Source organism: Ciona intestinalis, chromosome 4 (assembly GCF_000224145.3).
Source record: "Ciona intestinalis chromosome 4, KH, whole genome shotgun sequence".
In the NCBI taxonomy this organism is placed as follows: domain Eukaryota; kingdom Metazoa; phylum Chordata; class Ascidiacea; order Phlebobranchia; family Cionidae; genus Ciona; species Ciona intestinalis.
In genome coordinates this window covers 1,818,055-1,840,666 of record NC_020169.2, presented here as the reverse complement: position 1 = coordinate 1,840,666, position 22,612 = coordinate 1,818,055, and the positions used below count along the sequence as shown (strand labels likewise).

General features: G+C 35.1%; 2 protein-coding genes and 1 long non-coding RNA gene across 4 annotated transcripts in view; 2 read left to right on the top strand and 1 right to left on the bottom strand.

Moving 5' to 3' along the window:
• Positions 1 to 18,871, top strand: part of LOC100180525 (NFX1-type zinc finger-containing protein 1-like) — a 37,542-nt gene extending 18,671 nt beyond the window's left edge. The window contains exons 1-42 of one of the 2 annotated variants that reach the window (XM_026834172.1): positions 5,002 to 5,504; positions 6,094 to 6,468; positions 6,965 to 7,107; positions 7,200 to 7,347; positions 7,418 to 7,517; positions 7,637 to 7,752; positions 7,807 to 7,968; positions 8,107 to 8,198; positions 8,293 to 8,385; positions 8,481 to 8,593; positions 8,764 to 8,899; positions 9,176 to 9,277; positions 9,393 to 9,557; positions 9,622 to 9,820; positions 9,880 to 10,103; positions 10,331 to 10,474; positions 10,687 to 10,779; positions 10,838 to 10,918; positions 11,059 to 11,136; positions 11,199 to 11,321; positions 11,453 to 11,524; positions 11,775 to 11,922; positions 12,082 to 12,274; positions 12,454 to 12,633; positions 12,740 to 12,946; positions 13,215 to 13,314; positions 13,441 to 13,577; positions 13,656 to 13,745; positions 13,820 to 13,973; positions 14,120 to 14,313; positions 14,364 to 14,522; positions 14,605 to 14,763; positions 15,120 to 15,278; positions 15,329 to 15,485; positions 15,677 to 15,819; positions 16,004 to 16,173; positions 16,278 to 16,371; positions 16,478 to 16,602; positions 16,660 to 16,833; positions 17,069 to 17,213; positions 17,442 to 17,583; positions 17,929 to 18,871. In XM_026834172.1, coding sequence (XP_026689973.1) covers positions 5,497 to 5,504; positions 6,094 to 6,468; positions 6,965 to 7,107; positions 7,200 to 7,347; positions 7,418 to 7,517; positions 7,637 to 7,752; positions 7,807 to 7,968; positions 8,107 to 8,198; positions 8,293 to 8,385; positions 8,481 to 8,593; positions 8,764 to 8,899; positions 9,176 to 9,277; positions 9,393 to 9,557; positions 9,622 to 9,820; positions 9,880 to 10,103; positions 10,331 to 10,474; positions 10,687 to 10,779; positions 10,838 to 10,918; positions 11,059 to 11,136; positions 11,199 to 11,321; positions 11,453 to 11,524; positions 11,775 to 11,922; positions 12,082 to 12,274; positions 12,454 to 12,633; positions 12,740 to 12,946; positions 13,215 to 13,314; positions 13,441 to 13,577; positions 13,656 to 13,745; positions 13,820 to 13,973; positions 14,120 to 14,313; positions 14,364 to 14,522; positions 14,605 to 14,763; positions 15,120 to 15,278; positions 15,329 to 15,485; positions 15,677 to 15,819; positions 16,004 to 16,173; positions 16,278 to 16,371; positions 16,478 to 16,602; positions 16,660 to 16,833; positions 17,069 to 17,213; positions 17,442 to 17,583; positions 17,929 to 18,062 — 5,931 coding nt within the window. In that variant the 5' untranslated portion in view covers positions 5,002 to 5,496 and the 3' untranslated portion in view covers positions 18,063 to 18,871. Of the gene's footprint in view, positions 1 to 5,001; positions 5,505 to 6,093; positions 6,469 to 6,964; positions 7,108 to 7,199; positions 7,348 to 7,417; positions 7,518 to 7,636; positions 7,753 to 7,806; positions 7,969 to 8,106; positions 8,199 to 8,292; positions 8,386 to 8,480; positions 8,594 to 8,763; positions 8,900 to 9,175; positions 9,278 to 9,392; positions 9,558 to 9,621; positions 9,821 to 9,879; positions 10,104 to 10,330; positions 10,475 to 10,686; positions 10,780 to 10,837; positions 10,919 to 11,058; positions 11,137 to 11,198; positions 11,322 to 11,452; positions 11,525 to 11,774; positions 11,923 to 12,081; positions 12,275 to 12,453; positions 12,634 to 12,739; positions 12,947 to 13,214; positions 13,315 to 13,440; positions 13,578 to 13,655; positions 13,746 to 13,819; positions 13,974 to 14,119; positions 14,314 to 14,363; positions 14,523 to 14,604; positions 14,764 to 15,119; positions 15,279 to 15,328; positions 15,486 to 15,676; positions 15,820 to 16,003; positions 16,174 to 16,277; positions 16,372 to 16,477; positions 16,603 to 16,659; positions 16,834 to 17,068; positions 17,214 to 17,441; positions 17,584 to 17,928 lie in introns of those variants that run through there. The other variant, XM_026834171.1, reaches the window with a different exon arrangement.
• LOC113474205 lies at positions 7,420 to 17,070 on the bottom strand. Its single transcript, XR_003395853.1, has 4 exons — positions 17,004 to 17,070; positions 8,088 to 8,162; positions 7,788 to 7,933; positions 7,420 to 7,490 (listed from the first exon to the last, which is right to left on the bottom strand). It is a non-coding gene; the product is annotated as an uncharacterized LOC113474205 (long non-coding RNA).
• A 1,176-nt stretch (positions 18,872 to 20,047) lies between the features above and the next one.
• Positions 20,048 to 22,547, top strand: LOC100182010 (triokinase/FMN cyclase). The gene has a single exon (XM_002131243.4). It carries the CDS (start codon positions 20,291 to 20,293, stop codon positions 22,043 to 22,045), a length of 1,755 nt encoding a protein of 584 aa, XP_002131279.1. The 5' UTR covers positions 20,048 to 20,290; the 3' UTR covers positions 22,046 to 22,547.
• The last annotated feature ends 65 nt before the right edge of the window (positions 22,548 to 22,612 follow it).

Here is a 22,612-nt window from a genome sequence, read left to right as displayed (position 1 = left end):
ATGTTCAATCTCGTATTGATAAAATCTCTTTAGCGCGAAGATTATAGAAATAGCCTCTTTCTGGACTTGGCTGTAGTTGCGCTGGCTGGTTGTCGGTGATTTTGACACCTTGATAATTGGCCTCCCGACCTCCGCGTCAGACACTTTGACACGTTGATAATTTGAGAAGTTTGCCTCTCGCTCGCGTCGTCATTTTGACACGTTGATATTTTGCCGGCCTCTCGGCCTCTTCGTTCTTGCCCAAATTCCATGTGATGGATGAACTCAAAGGCAGCAGTACATCATGACACCTTTGTTGTTGTTTCAACAGTTCTGGAATCGGCTTCGTAACTTGTTCCATCTTTAGGCAAACTGAAATGTCTTCAATACCAATCTGCGTATACCTCGTTCAGTTGGTTGAAATCCCATCTTTAGGCAAACTTGAATATCTTCAATACCAAACTGCGTGTTCCTCGGTCAGTTGGTTGAAGATCCCATCCTCGTCGCCAATAACTCTGTTGTGTTCTTGGGTTTGTATTGAGACGCCAAATTGTAGAGTGAAACGCTGGAATAGCGAATCAAAACTAAGGCGAGCACACACGTATATATAGGGCACTTAATTGCGACATAGCGACACAAATTACTACGTAGCTACACAATTAATAAGGAATCACGCTGACTGCGGCACATTGCGCAGGGAAAATCACGTGACTAAAGCATGCAAGTGCGAACCACGCTGATTGCGCAGATCACGTGGCTACGGCATGCAAGTGCGAACCACGCTGATTGCGGCACATTGCGCAGATCACGTGGCTACGGCATGCAAGTGCGCCTTTGTCGGGGGTGTGCCCGGAGGCGTGTCCACAACAGTGCCAATAATGTAAAACGAAGGAATGCGGTAAACGAAGGAATGGGGTAATAGCAATTAACTCACGCTCTGTAACTTAACATAGACATAGAATAAAACATAAATCGAGGAAATACGCAGCTAAGGCATAAAACAAATACACAACTATAAGAATTCATCACAGTATATTGAAACTGTTATAAGTGTTCAAACATGACAATCCGATTGTGCAATGTTATTGTTGATATCACTAACATCGTTTCATCATAGCATTCTGCATAAATATTTAACGTCACACCTTGATTTAAATTTATTTACTATTCGCTAGGTGGCAGTAGTACACCTACAATATTTTCCAACCGCTAGGTAGCGGTAGTGCACTTTCACAACTCTAACGTCACACTGCGGCTGATTAGAGTTTATTTACTAATCGCTAGATGACGGTAGTGCACTGCACAACTCTTTAACGTCACACTGCGGCTGATTTAAATTTATGTTCTAACTGCTAGATAGCGGTAGTGCACTGCAAAATTTTTAACGTTACAATGCGGTTGATTATGTATTATTTTCTAACCGCTAGATGGCGGCAGTACACTGCACAACTCTTTTACGTCACACTGTGGCTGATTATAAATTATTTTGTTGCCGCTAGCTGGCAGTAATTCGCTGCGACACTTTTTGTCATTACCCTTGCGGCTAAATATGTTCGCACCGCTAGTTGGCGGTAGTGCAGTGCAACCATTTTTGGCGTCACACTTGCATTATTTTCTAACCCAAAACTTGGCTTGCTTCGCTGCAACATTGTTTGGGTCATAATGTGCTAGTCGTATTATAACTCATGAAGACTTATGGTGTATGAGGATTGAGTGCTGATTGGTAAAGAATATGTGTAAATACGCTTTGTACAACTCCCGCACCATGTGTTTAATTGTAAACTTACACTAGTTAACCTTTTTTACGCTTAAAAACGTTTGTTTTCGTGAACTTGGACAAATTATAGTCACTTAGTAATTAGGTTATGTTAGAAGTTAATATTAATCATATGATGTTTAAATAAAAAATAATGTTTCAATTACAATAAATAATAATAAGGTAAATAGAAGTAGTGATTTTAATGCATTCCCAATTAAATGGTAATAGTTTGATTCATGCGTCAATCGTTGTGTGGATTCCTTATCTCACTAACACGCGTCCACCCTAACTCCCAGATAGTATAACCGCTGTTTCGACAGATCATATGACTGGAAATGATAACCTAACCGGTTAAGCGCGTGCTGGGAACAGATTATAGCCCGATGTCCCGAGTTCTATCCTCGCCCGGTGTCGTGATATATTCGTTCCGACCGATATGTTTGTACCGGGCGTTATTGCGCATGCGGAACAAATACAATATGAGGTTTATTAAATACGGACCGGCTGAAAAAGGTTACAGGGCAAAATATTACCTAACACATTTTTGTACTGTTTCAAGGTACATTTCTACCATCTGTACTGTTGGCGTCGCTTTTTCTGATTACGTCAGACCTCATGCTGTGCCGATAGTTACCAGTAATGAAATAAACACACAAATCACTACATTACTCTTAACTCTGTTAGTATTATTCTATTTTGTAAAGCCAAGACAAAGAATATAGTTCGCATTTAGGATGGTTTATTTTTGATCAACTAAGGCAGATATTCAGTTTGTATCATACACAGCATACTTTTAAGTAATTTTACAATGGACGAGAAAAGTATGCGGTGTGTAATGCACCCTGTTTAAACATAAGTGTGAGTCAATTAAGTAAAATGTGCTTATTAAACTAACATAAAATAAGTTTGTTAGTGCTACTTGCTTATTCTAGGGTACATATAACATACTAAACTCAGTTCTGCTGACCTTTAATCGAAAACTAAAGTTTTAATTAACGTGTAAACATCGTGTCTGGAACATTTTCAACGGAGGGTCGTAATAAATTTGGACCGGGTGAGCATTATATTTGTTCTGACCTACTGCGCATGTGCGCCCGGTATAAATATATCGGTCGGAACGATTATATCACGACACTGGCGTAACAATTATTTTGGATTGATTTTCTTTTAATAAGAGATATGGAAGACTATTACAATAATATAGCCTACACTTTTTTTATTCATATTTGCACTCCAACGTAAACAAAGCCAATAGTTACCGATTACTGTATTACTAACGGGTTCCGGATGTATGGCAGTTTATTTGACTCGCAAGCGTTATAATCATTAATTACTCATTAATTACTCATTAATTAGACGATTTTATACACTAGGTTTTATAAGACTAAGTTTAGTTAGAATTAATGTATCGAATACAATCGATTAATTAATGTTAAAGGTACATTTTATAATTATCGCTTTTAAACAAACAGAAAAGTAATCATTAATTAATCGCTAATTAGGCGATCGTATGCAGTATGGTTTATAAAACTATGCTTAGTTCAAAATACATTTTAGAGTACAATCATCTAATTAAAGTTTAAGGTACATTTTGAATTTGATCAGCGCTTTTTAACAAACAATATAGTAATCGTTAATTAAGTTTTAAATCTTAAATTTAGTCCAAAATTTATAAATACACATTATAATTTGATTTCAATCAAGAGATTAATGAATAAATGCTACAATTAAGAATTGAAATAAGTGCGGAAAAAGTCGCCTAAAACGTAACAACAAGAACAACTGTTCGACGAAAAAGGATGACCAGCACTTACGTGCTCAATAAGTAATATAAAACGGTCGCAAATATGTAATATCAACTATGAATTTCTAAAAATACGTAACAAACAGCAGTCGAACAAACGACCATAATTATTTATCATTAATAATAACACGTTAATAGTTATTACCGTGCTATAAGTATAAAGTTTGCTAAATAAAAAAGTACTATAGTAGAATGGGGGAAGATGGGACACCTTTTCATTATATTTTCTTGTTTCATTGGGTAGTAAACAAAGAACATTCAAAGAATTATAAAACCGTATCTTCACGGCTCCCATAGAACATTGCTAACTGTTTAAAACACGATCAGGATAATCGGATATTATGTACTAAAAGGTGTCCCATCTTCCCCCACCCTACTATATAATTGATTTTTCTAATAAACAACAATACTGAAACAAGTTAGAAGTTCATTTTTTCTTAGGTTTGTTTTTCTAAATCTTGTGACATGAATGAATGTAATTTATTTTTCTCGCGTGGCGGAGCAACGACAGTCATTATAACACAAACATGTTTATATACACATTATACAGACTCTCCGCTTACGAGGTCCCACATTAGTGGGTGAATATTTTGGAAAAGTTTATTCATTTTTAATACTGACAATTTAGACAAAAGGACCACTGAGTTGGAACAACTGCTGTTAGATACACCGCCGAGCACACAAAGACAGTCGTTATTTCATCAGTGTTTATATAAGGTGTTTTATACGGCTCGTGCCTTTGTTAGGAAATAAACAATTGTATATAATATATCCCATCGTATTATATCTTAAAAAATGCCCCCATTATATGGTTTAATTAAGTTTTAACAACTCGATACGAGTTCACGGTATATTGTGTTCAACAGCCACGCTTTTTAACTAACGCTCTTTCGTACACCTTTTATCCACAGCGTGTTTTAACGACTGTGGTTTTGATGTCGTTTCCCCTCTCTTCGTTGTTTAAATATTATAATATATATGATCTTCGCTATCGTTTTCGAAGAGATAAATAACAAAGTATGTTATGTTTTTAACAAAAACTGAACAACCGTAAAAAACGTGCAAACTGTAATATTGTCATGACGTATTTGTTGCATTCCCATTCGTCATAGGTTCGTTGCATTAACATTGTTATGATGTTTTCCTGTGTGTCATAGGTCCACGAGGAAGCAAATGATACTTAATGGTGTTTTGCATGAGAGACGTAGCATGGTAAGGCATTATATACAGTTGATTATTCGCAATCAGTACCTCATTCAAGGATAAGGTAAACAAATTGTTATATAGCTTCGCCTTCTATACGTATACGTGAGATCACGAAGAGATGTCACATATAAATTTTTCGAGTGTTGCCAAAATATAGGTACTGTTTGGATCTCGCTTTGTGGCTTTACTTGTGGTCCACCCACGAAAAATAAATATTTTTTTCCAATCATTTCAGAACTCGATAAATCCAACGGCGCGTCCTATTACATTATGCTTAAAGTTTACTTAACGGTAAGCAAGTATGTTTTGTTTGACGTACGTATTATTTTGGTACCATCACAAAAGAGCTGCCATATAAAAGAAATCAATTTTCCCTCTTTTGTAAGTCGTCTATTAGAACATTTAAGCACACAGAATTAAATTACGTTGCGATACTCGCGGCTCGCTCCCCGGGAATTCCCGCCAACAACACTGAAACATCGGTACTTAAAAGTCTACTCTTATATCGGGTATTGAAATGTAGCGAGCTTATAGACGCTATATATGTTTGGCAAAAGAAAGTAGAAAGTCTGCGATGTTACGCTGAAACTCGACGCGACCATTCGTAACTTTAGTTAGTTTTTAGAGACATGCATGTCCAATATATATATATATTATTCGAATTTACTTTTACTTTCGTATAGGCCTGTATACCAAATGTTGTTTCAACTTCAAATGTCAATGATTAATTAGTAAACTTTTATTAAAAATGTTCCGGTAAGTATTTGCGATATCCATTTTACGTTAAATAAACATTTCGCATAGTAGGTTGGGGTAATATGGGACATGTTTTGATTATGTTTTTCTCGTACCGTTTTGTGTTGTTAGTTGTTAAAAACACGATCAGAAAATATATATTTTTGGTCCTAACGGTGGCAGGCCTTCCTACACCACAGTACTATAAATTCTAAAGTTAAATGTCTATGTTTGCACTTTTCTAAGTTTGTCTCTATGTCATATTATGGTAAATGCCCATTCGAAATAACCTTAAAATAACAAATATAGTAGGGTGGGGAGATATGGGACACCTTTTCATTCTATTTTCTCGATCAGGATATTTGGATATAATGTGCTAAAGGTGTCCCATCTTCCCCAACCCTACTATAATAAAAAAACTGGTATTTTGAATTGTTGATACACGCCCGCACTAAAACATATGGGCTGGTGTTTGGGATTATAGGCTACGGTATAATACCATCAGTCAGTTGTTTCTAAACTGCTGTCCTGGCCGAATAAAACATTGTGTTGTAAAAATTTGACGTAACTTTTGTTCTTTAATCTTTTTAATCTTTACCCAATACAACAGGCATCAAGCCAGTACCAGTGGTACTGTGGATTATAGCAGCGGCGCTAACAGTTCGCTTGATCGCGGTACCAGTAACCGAGGGACCAGGGGTCGCAGTAACAGTGGTTGGGGTTTTGGAACTAGTAGTCGTGAAAATAGAATTTGGAGGAACGGTGGTTCTGAGACTGGCGGCCATGGCAACGGTGGTTGGGGTAGTAGTGGTTTTGGATCTAGGGGTCGTCGAAATAGTGGTTGGGGTAATAGTGGTCGTGATACCAGTGGTTCGAGCTTTGGAATTGGTGGAGGATCGGTAAGACAACGCTCTACTCAAGACGTTTATACAAACGCTACGAGTTCCAGAAGAAGCAAGTCTGCAGGAGCAGACACTTTTACAAAGTAATAAATGTTTGATTAAACTCTTAAATCCAGCTTGTGCTCCATGGACAATGGCCTATTATTTTTACACCGTTTTTGTATGACGCTCTATTGACCCGAAAGAAGATCCATTGGAAGGCTATAGCACGCCACGCGATACACTTGATTTTGTCGTGCATTTAAACGCAGTAAAATTAAAAACAGGCTCGGTGATAAGGTAGTTGTTTCATCATTTGTCAAGATTCAGGCAAAAATGGTTCTCGTTTTCTACTTTAATAGGATTGCGCGCATGTTAATGAGAACACACATACCATTTGGATACAAGCACGTGTTACACCCTACTGCTTGAAATAGTCTGAAAATTATATGGTGTTTGTAATGGTTTAAATGTGCAACTGTAGATATGAACAATTCGTGAACCGTCATCCGATGACGTAGGCCTAATTATTGTTTGTACTTGCTGTTTAATCCTAAAATTTAAATCGCATACTTAATCGTGTCCAACACTTTGACACAGGACTGACAATTTGGGAAATCTTTTCAAACGACTAAGACACATTATACAAAATGATGATATCACTCCTAGACAAGCTGCCATTGCATTGTCAACGCAGAAATCTGGGTTTACTAATTGTTTTAAATTGGAGTTAATGGACAAGGGTAACTATTATATTAAATATAATGTTTACACAACACCTCACAGTGGGAATTAATATGAAAAGTCTGACATTATTTTTAATCATACTTTACAGGTATGACAGAAATAATGCTTTATGCTTGTGGCAAAATAGCTCAAGCAGATGGTCAACGTCAATTTCTTCTAAAAACTCTAATGGCTATTATCAAAAGTGGGTTTTGCAACAAGGTTTTCGTTTTGATTAGTGGGCACTCAACAGCAAGGTAGGTTCAGTCAAATTTTACAAACAGATTAAAACTTGGGACCCATACAAGCTGTTTTATTATCTTTTAGTTGCCCACCCGATCCCGAAAAAGTAGCCAGACAAGTATCATGTTGCTTGCACCTGATGTCTTTGTGTCTTGATCTTATACCACGGGATTCGGCAACAAAGGTAAATTACATTTCTTTTTATAATTAAGATATTAACATTCCTGATCATATATTTTAAGAGCTTCATGTCCTAACAGGCACCACCTGACTTGCTGCATATATTTTGGACATTTTTTTCAGGTATCTATGTTAACTGTTGGTGTGAAGAATTTGGTGGACACACTTGCTATTGGAGACTTTAAAGATATTAAAGACCGATTAGAAGAAGTGATAAGACGTAAAGATGAAGTAGTTAGGTAATAAAGACGTTAGTTATGAGATTAATTTTTACCTCTATTTTCTATATGCAGTAACTTCACAGAAGATCGAAAGGAAGGCAGATATAGTCCAAATGATGACAGACTACCTCCAGATAATTTTAGATCTATATCTGTCTTTCCTACTCCAGAGGACATCAGAATGACAAGCAAACCATTTCTAAGAAAAAATCGGGTTGGTTCTCCGTATGACAGGTATACAGTCTTAAATTTGTATTAAAAACTACTTTAAGGAAAGATATCGACCAATTTAAGTTTTAGTGTTGGTATGGAATTAAGTAGTTATGAAAAACATAATAACACAATGTACACACCTTTTGCTTTACCTTCCAGTGTTGATGACTATCTTGATGTTCAGTTTCGTTTGCTACGAGAAGACTTTGTTCGACCTTTGAGAGAAGGAATTCAAAGTTATCATAAACTTGGTAAGTATGTTGTATATTATAAGCTTAGTAATAAACTGTATATTTATTATTTATGTTATGAGCTTAAAAATGTTGTAAATGTTCTTTATTACAGGTAAAGATGCTACCCCAAATCAGATTTCTAACTTAAATGACATCAAGGTATATCAGAATGTTCGAGTGAAGTTTCCAGTACCATGTGAAACAGGTTTATGATGCAAAATTTTGTTTTTATTGAAGACATATGTAAAGGCAATGTTTGATGCGTTAACTTATATATCAATTATAATATATTTATATCAGGCATTCAATATCTGGTCATTTTCGACGTTGAGAGGTTGCGGGGGGTAAAGTGGGACAACTCAAAGAGATTTATGTTAGGAAACCTTCTTTGCTTTTCTTCTGACAATTTTAAGGTTTACAATTCTGAAATGTTACACAACTTGTCTAAATACTAATGAGCCTTTATTACATTATACCGATTCCAAATTTTATTTTGCATTACGTTTTACCACTGTTTCAGAATTGTTTAGGAAACAAGACTTAATACTGTTTATAATGCAGTTCATAATAATAATCCTCGTAGGAACACTTCTTGTTTGGGGTAGTTGCAAAAAGTGATCCAGAGAAGTTAAAGCTAGGAAAGCTCATGGTTGAATTTGTAACACCTGACCAACCTGATGAAGAAGATGAGTTAGATTGGAATGATAACGACAGTATAGGTAGCCCACATAAGCTTTTATACCAAAGGAAAGTATAATCATGCCATGTGTGTACATACAAATGATATAGTAGTAGAGCTAGTGTTTTGATTGTTGATAGGTACACATTTTACATCCCATTAAGTTTTGCTGCTTGACCTAATTTATCTTTCGGCCGTCTATTTAGAATATTTAATAAAACAACAGTTTTTAAATAAAGTTTCAATCATCTTCAAATTAAATAAGTACAGCCTAAGGTGCTTCTATTACTTGATTATAAAAGTTAATTTTTTTCAGAAAACAGAGATGTACAGTTGGTTGATGTGTCATTGGAATACACTCTCATTAAAACAGATGCCCTTTTTGAACCATACCGTCATGTTCTTGCTGGATTAAAAGGTAATCTTACACAAACACAATTCTTATTCTTGCAAGATTTTTTGGGCAGATTCTAGTTATATCTAACCCTGGTTATTTCTACTCTTTTTGTCACAATCCAAAACATTCTTCGCAGAAACCTATCATCTTCCTTTGAATCAATACATAGTCAACTGCTCCAAGGAAATACAATCCCCGATGTATTTGCACTATTCCGATTCTTATTACACCTTTGAACCATTAACGGATGAATCATCACCAGATAAAATTTCTATATATCATAAACAATTCTACGTATACGGTAGGCTACTGTTCTTTGACATGTCTGTAAAAGTGTGAAGTAACTTTTATTATATGTGAATAAGGAAATTCTGGTGTAAATGTTTTGAATTACTCACACTGGCCAACTGTTGACAAGTTGCACTTGGACGAGTCACAAAAGTTTGCCTTGCAAACTGCCATTACAAAAGAGATAGCCTTGATACAAGGTCCTCCTGGAACTGGGAAGACTTACGTTGGGCTTAAAATGATGCAGTTACTGTTAGCCAACAATTACAGTCCAAGGTAGAATTTGGTTTGTCGTTTTAAATGTCTTTTATTTTGTTAAGCTGTATTATTTACAGCTACGTTGACAAGTCAGGGTTTCACGAATCCTACAGACCTCCAACACTTGTTGTGTGTCTCACCAACCATGCACTTGATCAATTCTTGGAAGGAATAGCAAAGTTCCATCCAAGTGGAATTGTACGTGTGGGTGGCGGGTGCAAAACTGAAAGTCTTAAGCAATATATGTTAAGTGAACTTAAGCGATCACATAGAAGAGGTGATGGATTTAGGGATGTTAAAGGTAAGTGGTACACTTTAGACAGTATTGCTTCAGCTAGACCATTCCATCTATAAAAGTCATGTCTCATTGAACCAATATTTCCTTATTTCTGTAAAAAATTGTATTGTAAAGATTAACGATGAATAAGAAATATTTCTCTTAACAAATAAAGTTAGTTTCGAAAATCACACCTCACAGTATTACTGACTAGAGAAAAACTTATTTTTTAAATATTTTTCCTATTAAAGGAGATATGGAAAGAACAATACTACTCATCCAAAAGAATCAAAATATGTTGGAAGCATCAAGTAGACGTGTTATTAGTCTCACTACGTTGAAACCTGTGATTCCACCACATTTATTTCAGCAAATTGTTACCTTCTACCAACTAGGTGATCTGATTTCATTTGCATTAGTTTTTTAAATTATTTGTTTAAGACACGACATTCAAGCTAATTTGTTCAGAAAAAAAACTTCATAAAACAGCATTTTTTAAATACCAACGGAAAGATAAGCAATTAATGCTCCTATAACTTGCTATGATGAATGGTTGTAACCAGCAAATTAGTAACAAACACCAACTAAATTATCCATTATCCGACAGGCCAATTCAAATCAAGTTGTGACAATGCTTTGTTGGATTGGTTAGGATTTTCTAATGTTCAAGACTTGACTTCTATAAGCTACATAGTTGAAGGTGAAATGTTGCAAACTGATTTATTATGGTGGCTTTAACAAAATCTTTACACCAACAGAAGTTTTACCTGTTTGGGCTCAACCATTACTGGATCAGAGGTTCCATATAAATCATATCAAACAAGCAGTTGTTCAAACAGGTCGGTGTTCTAGGTAATTCTGTTAGATTTTGTTGCAACATTTACGCTGGTTGTCATTTGTATAGTTCTAACTAGATGTTGATGTGCAGTTATCCAAGGTTTTGTATTTTATTTCAACTAATGTTTTAATGTGAAAACAGAGAGCCTAGATATTCCTTCTGTTGTCGCTTGGATGACAAACAATCCTTGGAATAATGTCCCAGTGATTATATGTCCAGGTACATCATGTTTATAAAAAATCATGTTTGTCAAGACAAACTTAACAAACAGTGTATTTTAGACATAGTCTACAACTTTTTGGAAGACATCAATCCACCTGAAAGTGTTGAGCATCTTTTATGCATCTATAATCAGATTGAAGTAAAAGGCGCACTATATGTCCTTGCCCATGAACAAAATAAAAGTTGGTGTTTTAAAATATTTTTTAATGTATCTTTCTACAGATTTAAAATATTTAATTACTGTCTAAGAATATGGAACAATATAAGTTAGGAATCATGCCACATTGTCCATTGGATTTTAATTTGGTTTCAGCATCCATACCAGAAGAGGAATTTTCAAATCATGTTGCAGAGTGGTTAAAGATAAAACAAAGAGGGCCAAGAGGTTTGTTTAACTGTATGAAGCAATTTCTTGATTTTTGATTTTAATCAAGACACTCGAAAAATAGACACAGGTTAAATATTCTAGTAAACTTTACACAGTAATTCATTCATTCTTAGACTTTGAAACTTCAATATGTAATAAGAAAAAAAGCAAAATCAATCGTAGCAACAACTTTTCAATGATTTTTGCTCAAGATAGGTTTTAATATTGACTTTTACCTATGAACCATATGTTGTGTATATATTTTTAGCAGATATTTTGTCAAAATCAAACAAACAAGCAAAAAGCAAAGCCCTAAACACTAAGTTAAACCAAACAAAAACAATGTCCATGTCTGAAATGGAAGCAGTTGAAAATATTATGAGCCTTACCGAATCTGAAAGATGGGAGTTGTACAGGTACTGCTGGAAGCTATATTGATTAATTTGTATTTCATTTAATAACTGGTTGCTTCTTGGTTATGCTGTAACAATATTTATGTTGTTTGTGCAGTACATAATTTTAAGCGCAAGTTGTTAAACTTTTTTATAAGTTGATTAAAGTCTACATTTTTGTAGATTATGGGTTGACCTTTGGAAAACACCTTTTAAGAGAGAAATTGAACAACACATTGTTCACCTTAATAAACAGGCTGCACAATTAAATGCAATCCGTGAAGAAGAAAGTTTTGCAGTTTTAAGGGGAGCTGATGTTATTGGAATGACAACCACTGGTGCTGCGAAGTACAGGTCTATTATAAACAGACTACCAGTAAGTAACATATTAAACAAACGTGTAGAGTAGCATACTGGTTTGTGGTGTAACTGATACATATCCACACTAACGATTTGTTTACCATTCGTATGGTATACATGTTACTCATATGTTATATTTATAAGGTAATATTGAAACTTTTAAATATAACTATTGAGAATTTAATATTTCGGCAGGTTAAAGTGGTCATTGTAGAAGAAGCAGCAGAAGTGCTGGAAGCTCACATTGTAACATCCATGCCACAAAGTACAGAGCATCTTATTTTAATTGGAGATCATCAGCAATTAAAACCTTCACCCACAGTTTACGAACTTGGAACTAAAATGAACTTGGACGTTTCTCTTTTTGAGAGATTGGTAAAAAAATTATAAATTTACATTTATACATTTAAATTTGCTTGACTCTCTTGTTCGTAAAGGCATTTATATTCTTAGCCCATGTTACTGTGTTAAATTTATTTAGATTAAAAATGGACTACCTTTTGCCCAACTGACTTGCCAGCATCGCATGAGACCTCGCATAGCTGACCTCATACGACCTCACATTTATAAAACACTAACTGATCATGAGGTAGTCAAGAAATGTGAGGATATTCCTGGAGTTGAAAATTACCTTTATTTTATAAGTCACGACAAAATGGAGGATAACGTTATTGATGGCAAAACTAAGGTACTTTGCTTTAAGTAACACTAGTTTCTGTTGTACCATGCAATATGATGACATACTAAAAGACAACAAAAATTGCATGATTTCGTTAATTAGAAATTGTGTGTTTTGAATTGGCATTTAGACCATGTGATAATTGTTTGATAATTTTGTAAATCGAAAGAATCATTCTGGACAAAAAAAAATAATGGTCCGAGTTGTATAATGTTGTACATAGTAACATAATATCCCTGTTAATGTTAATCCCCTATTACACCATTTTTACTGACAGATGAATCAACATGAAGCAGAGTTCATGGTAGCGCTTTGTAAATACTTCCTCCTGCATGAGTTTAAACCTGAGCAGATTACAATCTTAACTACTTATACAGGTACGTTAAGATTAACCAGTTAAGTCCCCTTTCAAGTAAAACATTGGTATTTTCATTGAAATACAGTAGAAAAGAAAACTTTGAAAATAGGAATTGTAGTTGCAGTTAACAATAATATTTATAAAGGCCAGGTGCTTGCGTTGAAGAACATTATTCGCTCAAGTGCAAATGAACTAAAGAGGGTGTATGTGACTGCTGTGGATAATTTTCAAGGAGAAGAAAATGATATCATCCTTCTTTCTCTTGTCAGGAGCAATGAGCAGGTAGTTGTTGTAATGTGTATGCTTTATTACCATTAGGCTAAACATTTTTGTAATAGCAGTGTTATGTTGTTGTTTTAGAAAAGCATAGGTTTTCTTAAAAACCACAATCGAGTGTGCGTGGCACTGTCTCGTGCAAAAAGAGGACTTTTCTGCATTGGAAACTTACAGGTGAGGACATTTAACATTTTCTGAGTTAATTTTGTTCATGTTTTATGTTGATTTCAACATATTTTTCTACTTAGTTACTTCGAAGTGAAAGCAAAATTTGGGAGTCAATCGTATCAGATTTGGAAAGAGATCAATTAATTGGACCTGCTTTAAAGCTGCAATGCAAGAATCACCCAAAAACCTGTGTGTTAGTAGAATCCGCAAAGGACTTTCAGAAGTTCCCAGGAGGTTCTGCGATGTTTTCGTCTTTTTATGCTTTTGTCTTACAAATGCATGTGTTAATCGAAAATTCTGCATTAAATAGTCTGCTACCTTTTTTAAAAATGTTCTTCCATTACCATGAAATTGGTGTCAAAACTTTCTATATTTTCCAGGTGGTTGTGGTGTTCCATGCAATTACCGCTTAAATTGTGGACATGTTTGTACACGTACCTGCCACCCAGATGATTTTGACCACTCCAAGTTTGAATGTATAAAACCTTGCACAAAGTCATGCCCTGATTTGGACCACAAGTGTTTGAAACAATGCTGGGAAGATTGTAGCATTTGTCCTGTATTGGTGGACAAAGTATGTTTTGTATTATTAAAATATACTGTTAAACTTTGCTTCTGTTTTAGACCATGCCAGTTTGTCAGCATATCCAAACGATGAAATGTGGAATTAAACCCAAACAGTTTGTTTGTAAGATTCCATGTCCAAACAAATTGAGCTGTGGTCACCAATGCTTGCTCTCATGTGGCGAAGAATGTAAACCATGCCCAATAATGATTAAAAAGGTAGATTGTTCATTTGGTCATTCCTTTCTTGAATATTCTTTTTGTTTCTTTAAACCAAAAACAACTTGTAATGATTTTTTAGAAAATGCCGACATGCGGTCACACACAAGAAATGAAATGCTTTAAAAGTACATCCCAACATAATTGTCAAATGCCATGTGAAAAAACACAAAAATGTGGTCATGGATGTCCCCAGTTATGTTATCTCAGATGTTCTCCATGCATTGTAAAGATTCAAAAGGTATCTACTTCAATCCTTTTTAATTACCTTCATTATTTCTTAAAACAAACAAAAAGCTATAATATAATGTTTTTGTTTAAAACATGCCTTTGTGTGGCCACACACAAGAAATAGCATGTTCTAAAAGTCCAGCCTGCTGGGTGCAAAATTTCGTGTAAGAAAACGGGAAGATGTGGTCATAGATGTTCACAGTTGTGTAGTGTGACATGTCCTTCATGTAGTGTAAAAGTTGAATGGATATGTATTGTGCACTACTAAGCATTAGATTGCAAAAATGACCTAAACACTTCTGGTAACGGTATTACTGCTGTGTTTACAAACTAAAGTTACCGTTTTGGAATAATATGTTTTTAAAGACAATGCCTACATGTGGCCATGTACAAGAGATGGAATGCTCCTGTGATCCTAAATATTTCCAATGTCAGGAAATATGTGATAAAACTCTTCCATGTGGACACAAGTGCACGAAGAAATGTTCGGAATTATGTTCTAAATGTCCTGAGAATGTTGTAAAGGTAAAGTGTATGATAAGCTTCAAATACTACTTTTACAATTTTGTAAACAGAATCTTTCCTGTGGTCACAAGAAAAATATGCGATGTAGTGATGATGTTGCATCAGCCAAATGTTATTCGAATTGTGAAAAAGTCTTGAAATGTGGCCACCCATGTCCTAGGATGTGTTGGGAAAAATGTTCTAATATCTGCTTTGTTGATGTTTCAGGTTTGCATAGTGTAAAAAATGTTAGATAATGCATGGCAAACATAAGGCGACATTTAGAAGTTTTGTAAGTAAATTTTAATTTAGGTTAGGCTTTTATATGAAATAGTATTTACGTAATAACACAGCATAAAAGGATTGGGGATTTTAAAGAAGATCATAGTATATACATTACATTAAAATTTGTTTTGCAGTAAAACTTCCAGCTTGCGGCCATGAACAAAATGTGAAGTGTATTGCATCTGAAAAGCTATATAGTATTCCATGCAAACAAAAGTGTGAAGCAGTTCTTGACTGTGGACATGCATGTCCTGGTAACTGCACTGATTGCCTTCGGGTAAAGGAGAATAGCTTGAATTTAATATCTTATTTATATAAAAGGAATAAAAACATTTAAAAGAAGTGAGGTGAATTAAATCTGTTATATGGAACAGTTGCATTTCATTATTTTTCATAATATCTTTACTCTTCATTCCTAAATTAATAAACATTTAAAGTAAGTGACTAATGAATTATTTTAGGGTCGGGTACATGTAAAATGTAGCAATAAATGTGAAAAGAAACTCAAATGTGGTCATCCATGTAGTGGTACTTGTTCTGTACCTTGTCCACCTTGTACAACAGAATGTGAAATAAAATGTGTGCATCAAAAATGTGCCAACACGTGCAGCTCTCCATGTAGGAAATGCAGGTAATGGTAAAAATTTTAATCTAATACTATTTTACCTAAAATATATATATATAGATTTTTCCACTATACAAAATCACTTTTGCTAATGAACACATTTTTTACAGATTTGCTTGTACATGGAAATGTCCGCATTTTAAATGCACAAGATTGTGCAGTGAAGCATGCAATCGTCCCCCATGCAATGAACCATGTCCAAAGGTAAAAAATTAAATTTTCTATCTGGAATCTTAATATATTTTAAAGAGTAGGTTTGACATTGGGATTTTATTTCAGTACTGGAAAACATTACAATTTTTCAATTTAGATTCTCAAATGCAAACATCCCTGTATTGGGCTGTGTGGAGAACCATGCCCGAAGTTGTGCAGAGTTTGCAACAAGAGGAGTGTGGAGAAATCCATAGGAAATACAGAAAATCCAGAAGATGCAAAGTAATGTATTAAGCATTGGTATTCATAAAATTAGGGTGATACTATGATTTTGTTTAGGTTTGTTGAGCTGCCTGGCTGTGGACACTTATTTACAGTAAAAACATTGGATCAAATTATGGGGCTTGGCGGGCATGGTAATTTTAATGATAGCACAGTAAAGCATTGCCCAAAATGCAACACTGCTATTACTACATGCACTAGATACGGACAACTACTGTCACTGGAGTGGAGGTATATTATTTAAAAATATTACAAACTAGATTTAAACCCAAGCAGCCTAACCTGTGTTTCTGGCATTTGGCTAATTACTTTATCTGATTGGAATTTATCCTAGACTTTTTTTATGAATCAATATATTAAACATACATAAAACATGCAAATTTGTTATCCCCAAAACCAACCTGATTGCTTTAAACTTGGAACTTTATTTTGAGCAAATGTATATTCCTTAACCTTGTGTTAACAGGAATGCAAATCTCCTTGAGCCATTGCTCACACCAAGAAAACATGACTTGATGGCGATACAGAACAAATATTCAGAAACCGTGTCACAAAATACAATGCATAATGCTTATACAAAAGAGGCATTAAATTTGGTGCAAAAAATTTCTGTAAGTAAAGATGAATTCTTTTATTTTATATTGTTAGTTTTCAGCAGTTTTAAATGTCACATATAAAAATATTAATGAGTAAAATAAATAGTAATATATATAACATATATATACCTGTTAACCTGTATATTTGATTGACCCAAACAAACCATTTATTACCAGTTCTATTCTTTTATAGAAATATCTCAACATCCAACCTAAAATTAATTAAAGTTTGAATTTGAACAGAAAACTCCAATGACCAACTCTCAATTAAACTTCTGTAACATGAAACTCGCAAATCTCTACAAGATAAATGAATTGAATATTCGCACAGAGAATTTATTGAAGAATATAACAAGCTCTAAATCTATACCGACACAAATTCAAGGTAAGCAACATGACCATGAGATTACATATGGAATTGTTATAACCCGGCACGGTGGCATAGTTGGTTAACGCACACGTCTATAACTGAGAGGTAGGCTATGGGTTTAAGGCTTGTTACTGCTAACCTGGCACGAGGTGATGAAAGAGAACACCTGTGTTATAACGACTGTCGTTTTCCGGCCAGAAAAGCAAGTTACCTCCATTCCTAAACTGGAGTTATATTTCACATCTATAGCAATGTAAAGTTTTGGATGATTGGTATAATTACCACACACAAATTAAACATTGTTTTTAACTAGAGCAGCTACAGTAATACAAGATTTGAATAAACAGTTCATTTTCACAGGCATTGCTGTTGCGGTTAATATTCTTGGAAAAAGGCTCATAAATGAAAAGGAACAATTTACAAAGCAACAAATAAGAGAATTTGACAAGGAAATCAAACACTTAGAAATCTTAATACTTATGCATAGAATGTAATTAACATACATTTAATTTAGTTACAGGCTATTGAGAAAAAATGTACTAAACTGTAATCCACATATCTATACATCAAATTTTTTTTTAACTGGCCTACCGTACTTCTGATTTTTCATTGAAACAAAAATATTGTATGGAAAACCACCCATCAATTTTATTTTAGTATTAAACATAAATTTTCATTTCATAAATTGTTGGTATTGTAGCGTTTTCTTCTTTAGACCAATTTTAGTATTAAACATAAATTTTCATTTCATAAATTGTTGGTATTGTAGCGTTTTTATCTTTAGACCAAAAGTAAGACCGCTCACGAACTCAACCACAAGCAACTGATTTAATTCTTAAGCTATAAATGCAACGTCACGCCCATGCAATTAACCAATCAACAGCAGCACGCAAAATACAGGAATGTGCCTGTTGTGTTTTTGGGTTTGTATTGAGACCCCAAATTGTAGAGTGAAACGCTGGAATAGCGAATCAAAACTAAGGCGAGCACACGCGTATATATAGGGCACTTAATTGCGACATAGCGACACAAATTACTACATAGCTACACAATTAATAAGATTACCAAGAGATTACATATTGAATTTTTATAACTATGGTACAGGCGTACAGTAGATTAGCGTGCATGCCTCTAATCGAGAGGTTATCGGTTTAACTTAAGGCTAGTCGCTGCTACCATTGTGGGAGTATGTGTCCTTGGACAAGAGCAAGACACCCATTAGCAGCAATTGCTCCTAACCAGCGGTTACTAATGATTTGTCTAAATTGTTAGGCATAAAACCTAAAAATTAAAAAAAAAATTCACCCACAAAGTAACATGCATGGTAACTCGTAAGCTGGCACGAGGTTGAAGAAACAAAAGTTACATACATTCCCAAAACTGGAGTTATAGTTCACGGAGTTATAGTAGCAATGTAAATTTTGGATGGTTGGTATAATAATTACCACAACATAACTTAAACATTTTTGTTATCTAGAGCAAAAGTAATATAAGATTCGTAATAAACAGTTTATTCTCACAGGCATTGCTGTTGCGGTTAATATTCTTGGGAAAATGCTCATAAATGAAAAGGAACAATTTACAAAGCAACAAATGAGAGAATTTGACAAGGAAGTCAAACACCTAGACATATTAATACTTGTGTATGGAATGTAATTGACTATTGACATATATATGTGTGTGTGTAGTGTGTTAATTTAGGGATATTTGGGAAATGTATCCAACTGTAATACTGGCATCTTAAATGTACATATCTGAGGCTATATATCTAACTTTTATTTACCTAGCATCAGAGCCATAGAAATACCGAGTAGTCCAACCCATTGTTACGTAAAACACAAATTGAACGGCAATTTGGGTCCAAAATAACACAGTAGGTATAGGGAAAATGTATGTTTTTCGGTAAATTACAGAAAAACTTGGGCCTAAAAACAAATTTAAAGGTTGAAAAATGTAAAAAACATGTGTTATTTGTTTTCAGTGTCAAAAAAAGTCAAAAATTAGAATTAGAAGCGGTTGATTTGCGACATTTTAGTCATTTAATGCGGCTAAATTTATACATTTTTTCTAAAAAATGTTTGGTAAGGTAAATAGAAGCTGTTTTACACCTTCCCACAATAGGAAAACACAAACAAAACTTAACAAGTTCGTTTAAATCCATTGTCAAAGTCACCACTTTTGCTCTATTTTGGACACACGTAGACGGCAGTTGGACTACTCGGTGTTTATACGACTCTGCCTAGCATATCCTACTACTGATTTTCCGTAAAGCTAGGTGTATTATTTTCTTTACATTCTTAAATATAACTTTCAATTAAAAAAATATTGGTAAATCGACAGTTCTCAGTTTTTAAACATAAAAACCCCAACGTAATACTAGTGTTGATATCACCAACACGTTTCACACACAAAAAAACACGTTTCATACATTAACACAACAAAATCGAAATCGCTAGATGCGTGTCTGCTCTCTCTTGAACAGCTGTTGCGCCTTTTAAGTAAGCATTGCAGCAGACAGTGCGCGTGAGTCAGTAAGAGAAGCAATGTAAAACGGCTGCAAATATTCAATACCGACTATTGGATGCTGAACATAGACATGTAAGCAAAAGCCCACAAGTCCTTATAAAGTTAAGACGTCATTACCATTGGATAAATAAAGATGCCCTAATTGTATATATTCATAAGGTTAGGGTTGGTTAATCGTGACTAGCTGAGCGTCAGAATGTCTCGTACGAACCGATTATTAATAAACAATGCTGAAACTTGTGTGGATGAAATGCTGCAGAGCATTGCTTGGCAGAATCCCGGTCAAAGGCTGCTCAAGGGGCACAGGGTAATAATACGTGAAGATGCTGCTGATTTTTGTAGCTCTGGTCACGTTTCTACTATTTGTGGTGGTGGTTCTGGCCATGAACCATTTAGTGCTGGATTTGTTGGCCGTGGTATGCTTACTGCAGCAGTGGCAGGCTCTGTGTTTGCTTCCCCTCCACCCAATGATATTCTTGCTGCAATTAATGCTGTTGCTTCACCAGCCGGTACTCTTCTAATAGTGGCCAACTACACGGGCGATAGGCTGAATTTTGGCATTGCTTTGGAAAGGGCTAAGGCAGCTGGAAAAAAGGTTAATATGGTGGTTGTTGGTGAGGACTGTGCACTTGAAAGCCAAGACAAAACTGCTGGAAGACGTGGCCTTGTAGGGATAGTGATCGTTATGAAACTTGCAGGTGCACTTGCTGAACAGGGAAGGTCCTTGGATGAAATTACGCAGGCGTGCACACATCTATCTAAAGCCATGGGTACAATTGGTGTCAGTTTGTCCGGCTGTTCAATACCTGGCACTGGCAGCTCATTTAAATTGGATGAAACAGAAATGGAGCTTGGTCTTGGTGCTCATGGAGAGGCTGGAGTCAAAAGAATGAAAATTCTTCCTGCAAATGAAACCGTGGAAGTTATGATTGACCATATGATGAACCCATCCCATGCCAGTCATATTACAATAGATAATGGTCAGAAAATTGCACTTACTATGAATAATCTTGGTGGTTTATCGGAGATTGAAATGTTTGTGTTGGGTAGGAGAGCTATTGAATATTTAGAGAGTAAAGGACTGTCTGTTGTTCGATGTTACAATGGTCATTTTATGACTTCACTTGATATGGCTGGATTCAATTTAAACATTTGCAAAGTGAATGACGAGACTTTAAAATGCCTGGATGCTGATACAAATGCACCAGGCTGGCCACGAGTGTGTGTGTCGAAGAACACCGGGTTTAATAGGAGAAATAATGATCCAGTTGTGCCTTTGAATGATAAGTCTTTGGAAGCGGTTGGGGAGAGTGTAAATTTTCCTGATAAAAATAAACTACAAGTTGGTCATGCATTAATAGAGGCAATTACTCTGGCATGTCAATCACTCATCTCAAATGAAGCATTTCTGAATGACTTGGATACCTCTGCTGGTGATGGTGATTGTGGGTCCACCCTAAAACGTGGTGCAAATGAGGTTTTAAACCGCTCCCGTTCGTGGAAATGTGAAAATGTTGAGCAAGTGCTGTTACAAATGGCAGGCTGTGCCGAAAAATCTATGGGTGGTGCGTCTGGTGGCCTTTATAGTTTGTTTTTTACAGCAGCTTCACACAGGGCCCAAGCATATACAGTTGAATCATGGAATGACTGCTTGGCAGTCGGCATTGCAGCAATATCTAAATATGGGGGTGCAGAGCCTGGAGATAGGACTATGCTTGATGCTTTGGTTGCTACTAGAAATTCGTTGGAAACGAGTATATCTGAGAATGCTTCTATCAAAACAGCTGCTCAAAATGCAGCCAAAGTAGCACGGCAGGCAGCTGAAGCTACAGCCACAATGAAGGCAAAAGCTGGCCGTGCAAGTTGTGTTGCTGCCAAGTTACTTACCCAGCCCGATCCTGGTGCAATGGCTGTTGCAATTTGGGTTGAAGCGTTAGCAAAAACTTTATAAATTTAGCGTTTTTAAAGCGTGATGTGCCAGTGTTGTGTTAAATTTAATTTTGACCTTTCTTTAAGATATCAATTATTATATCTAAATGGTGTCAGCTTTATAATTTTTTCTTTGCGTTTCTTGCAATTATTGATCCTGTCATCCTGTTAGTACCTATTGTATATGACTTATTATTTGTTCTGACTTTATGCAACATGCTCTATAATTTGATTGTTGGCAGTTCCACCAACAGTCAGAAACAAATTCCATTTGGACTAATAATTGTATCTCGTATGTCCTAGTTATGCATTTTATTATCTGAAGCAAGTTTTATTTTTTAATCTTCTAATTTTTTATAATTGTATTGTTTTAATCTTACCACTAACGATTGTTTGTTTGTAGTATTACCACATTTTGTCAACATCAAATCGAAAGCACTCCAATTATTGTAGTAACGAATTTATTAATGTAAACAAAACTTTCCGATGAACAATTTAGCATGAATATCTGAATTAAACAGAAATTTCATGGCAATATTATTAAGTTTAGCAAACTTTGTATAAAAACAATGGAGAAACCAGCTGTTCT

Bases quoted from the DNA above. Each gene is read 5' to 3' on its own strand.
- LOC100182010 (XM_002131243.4), top strand. From the start codon at position 20,291: ATGTCTCGTACGAACCGATTATTAATAAACAATGCTGAAACTTGTGTG.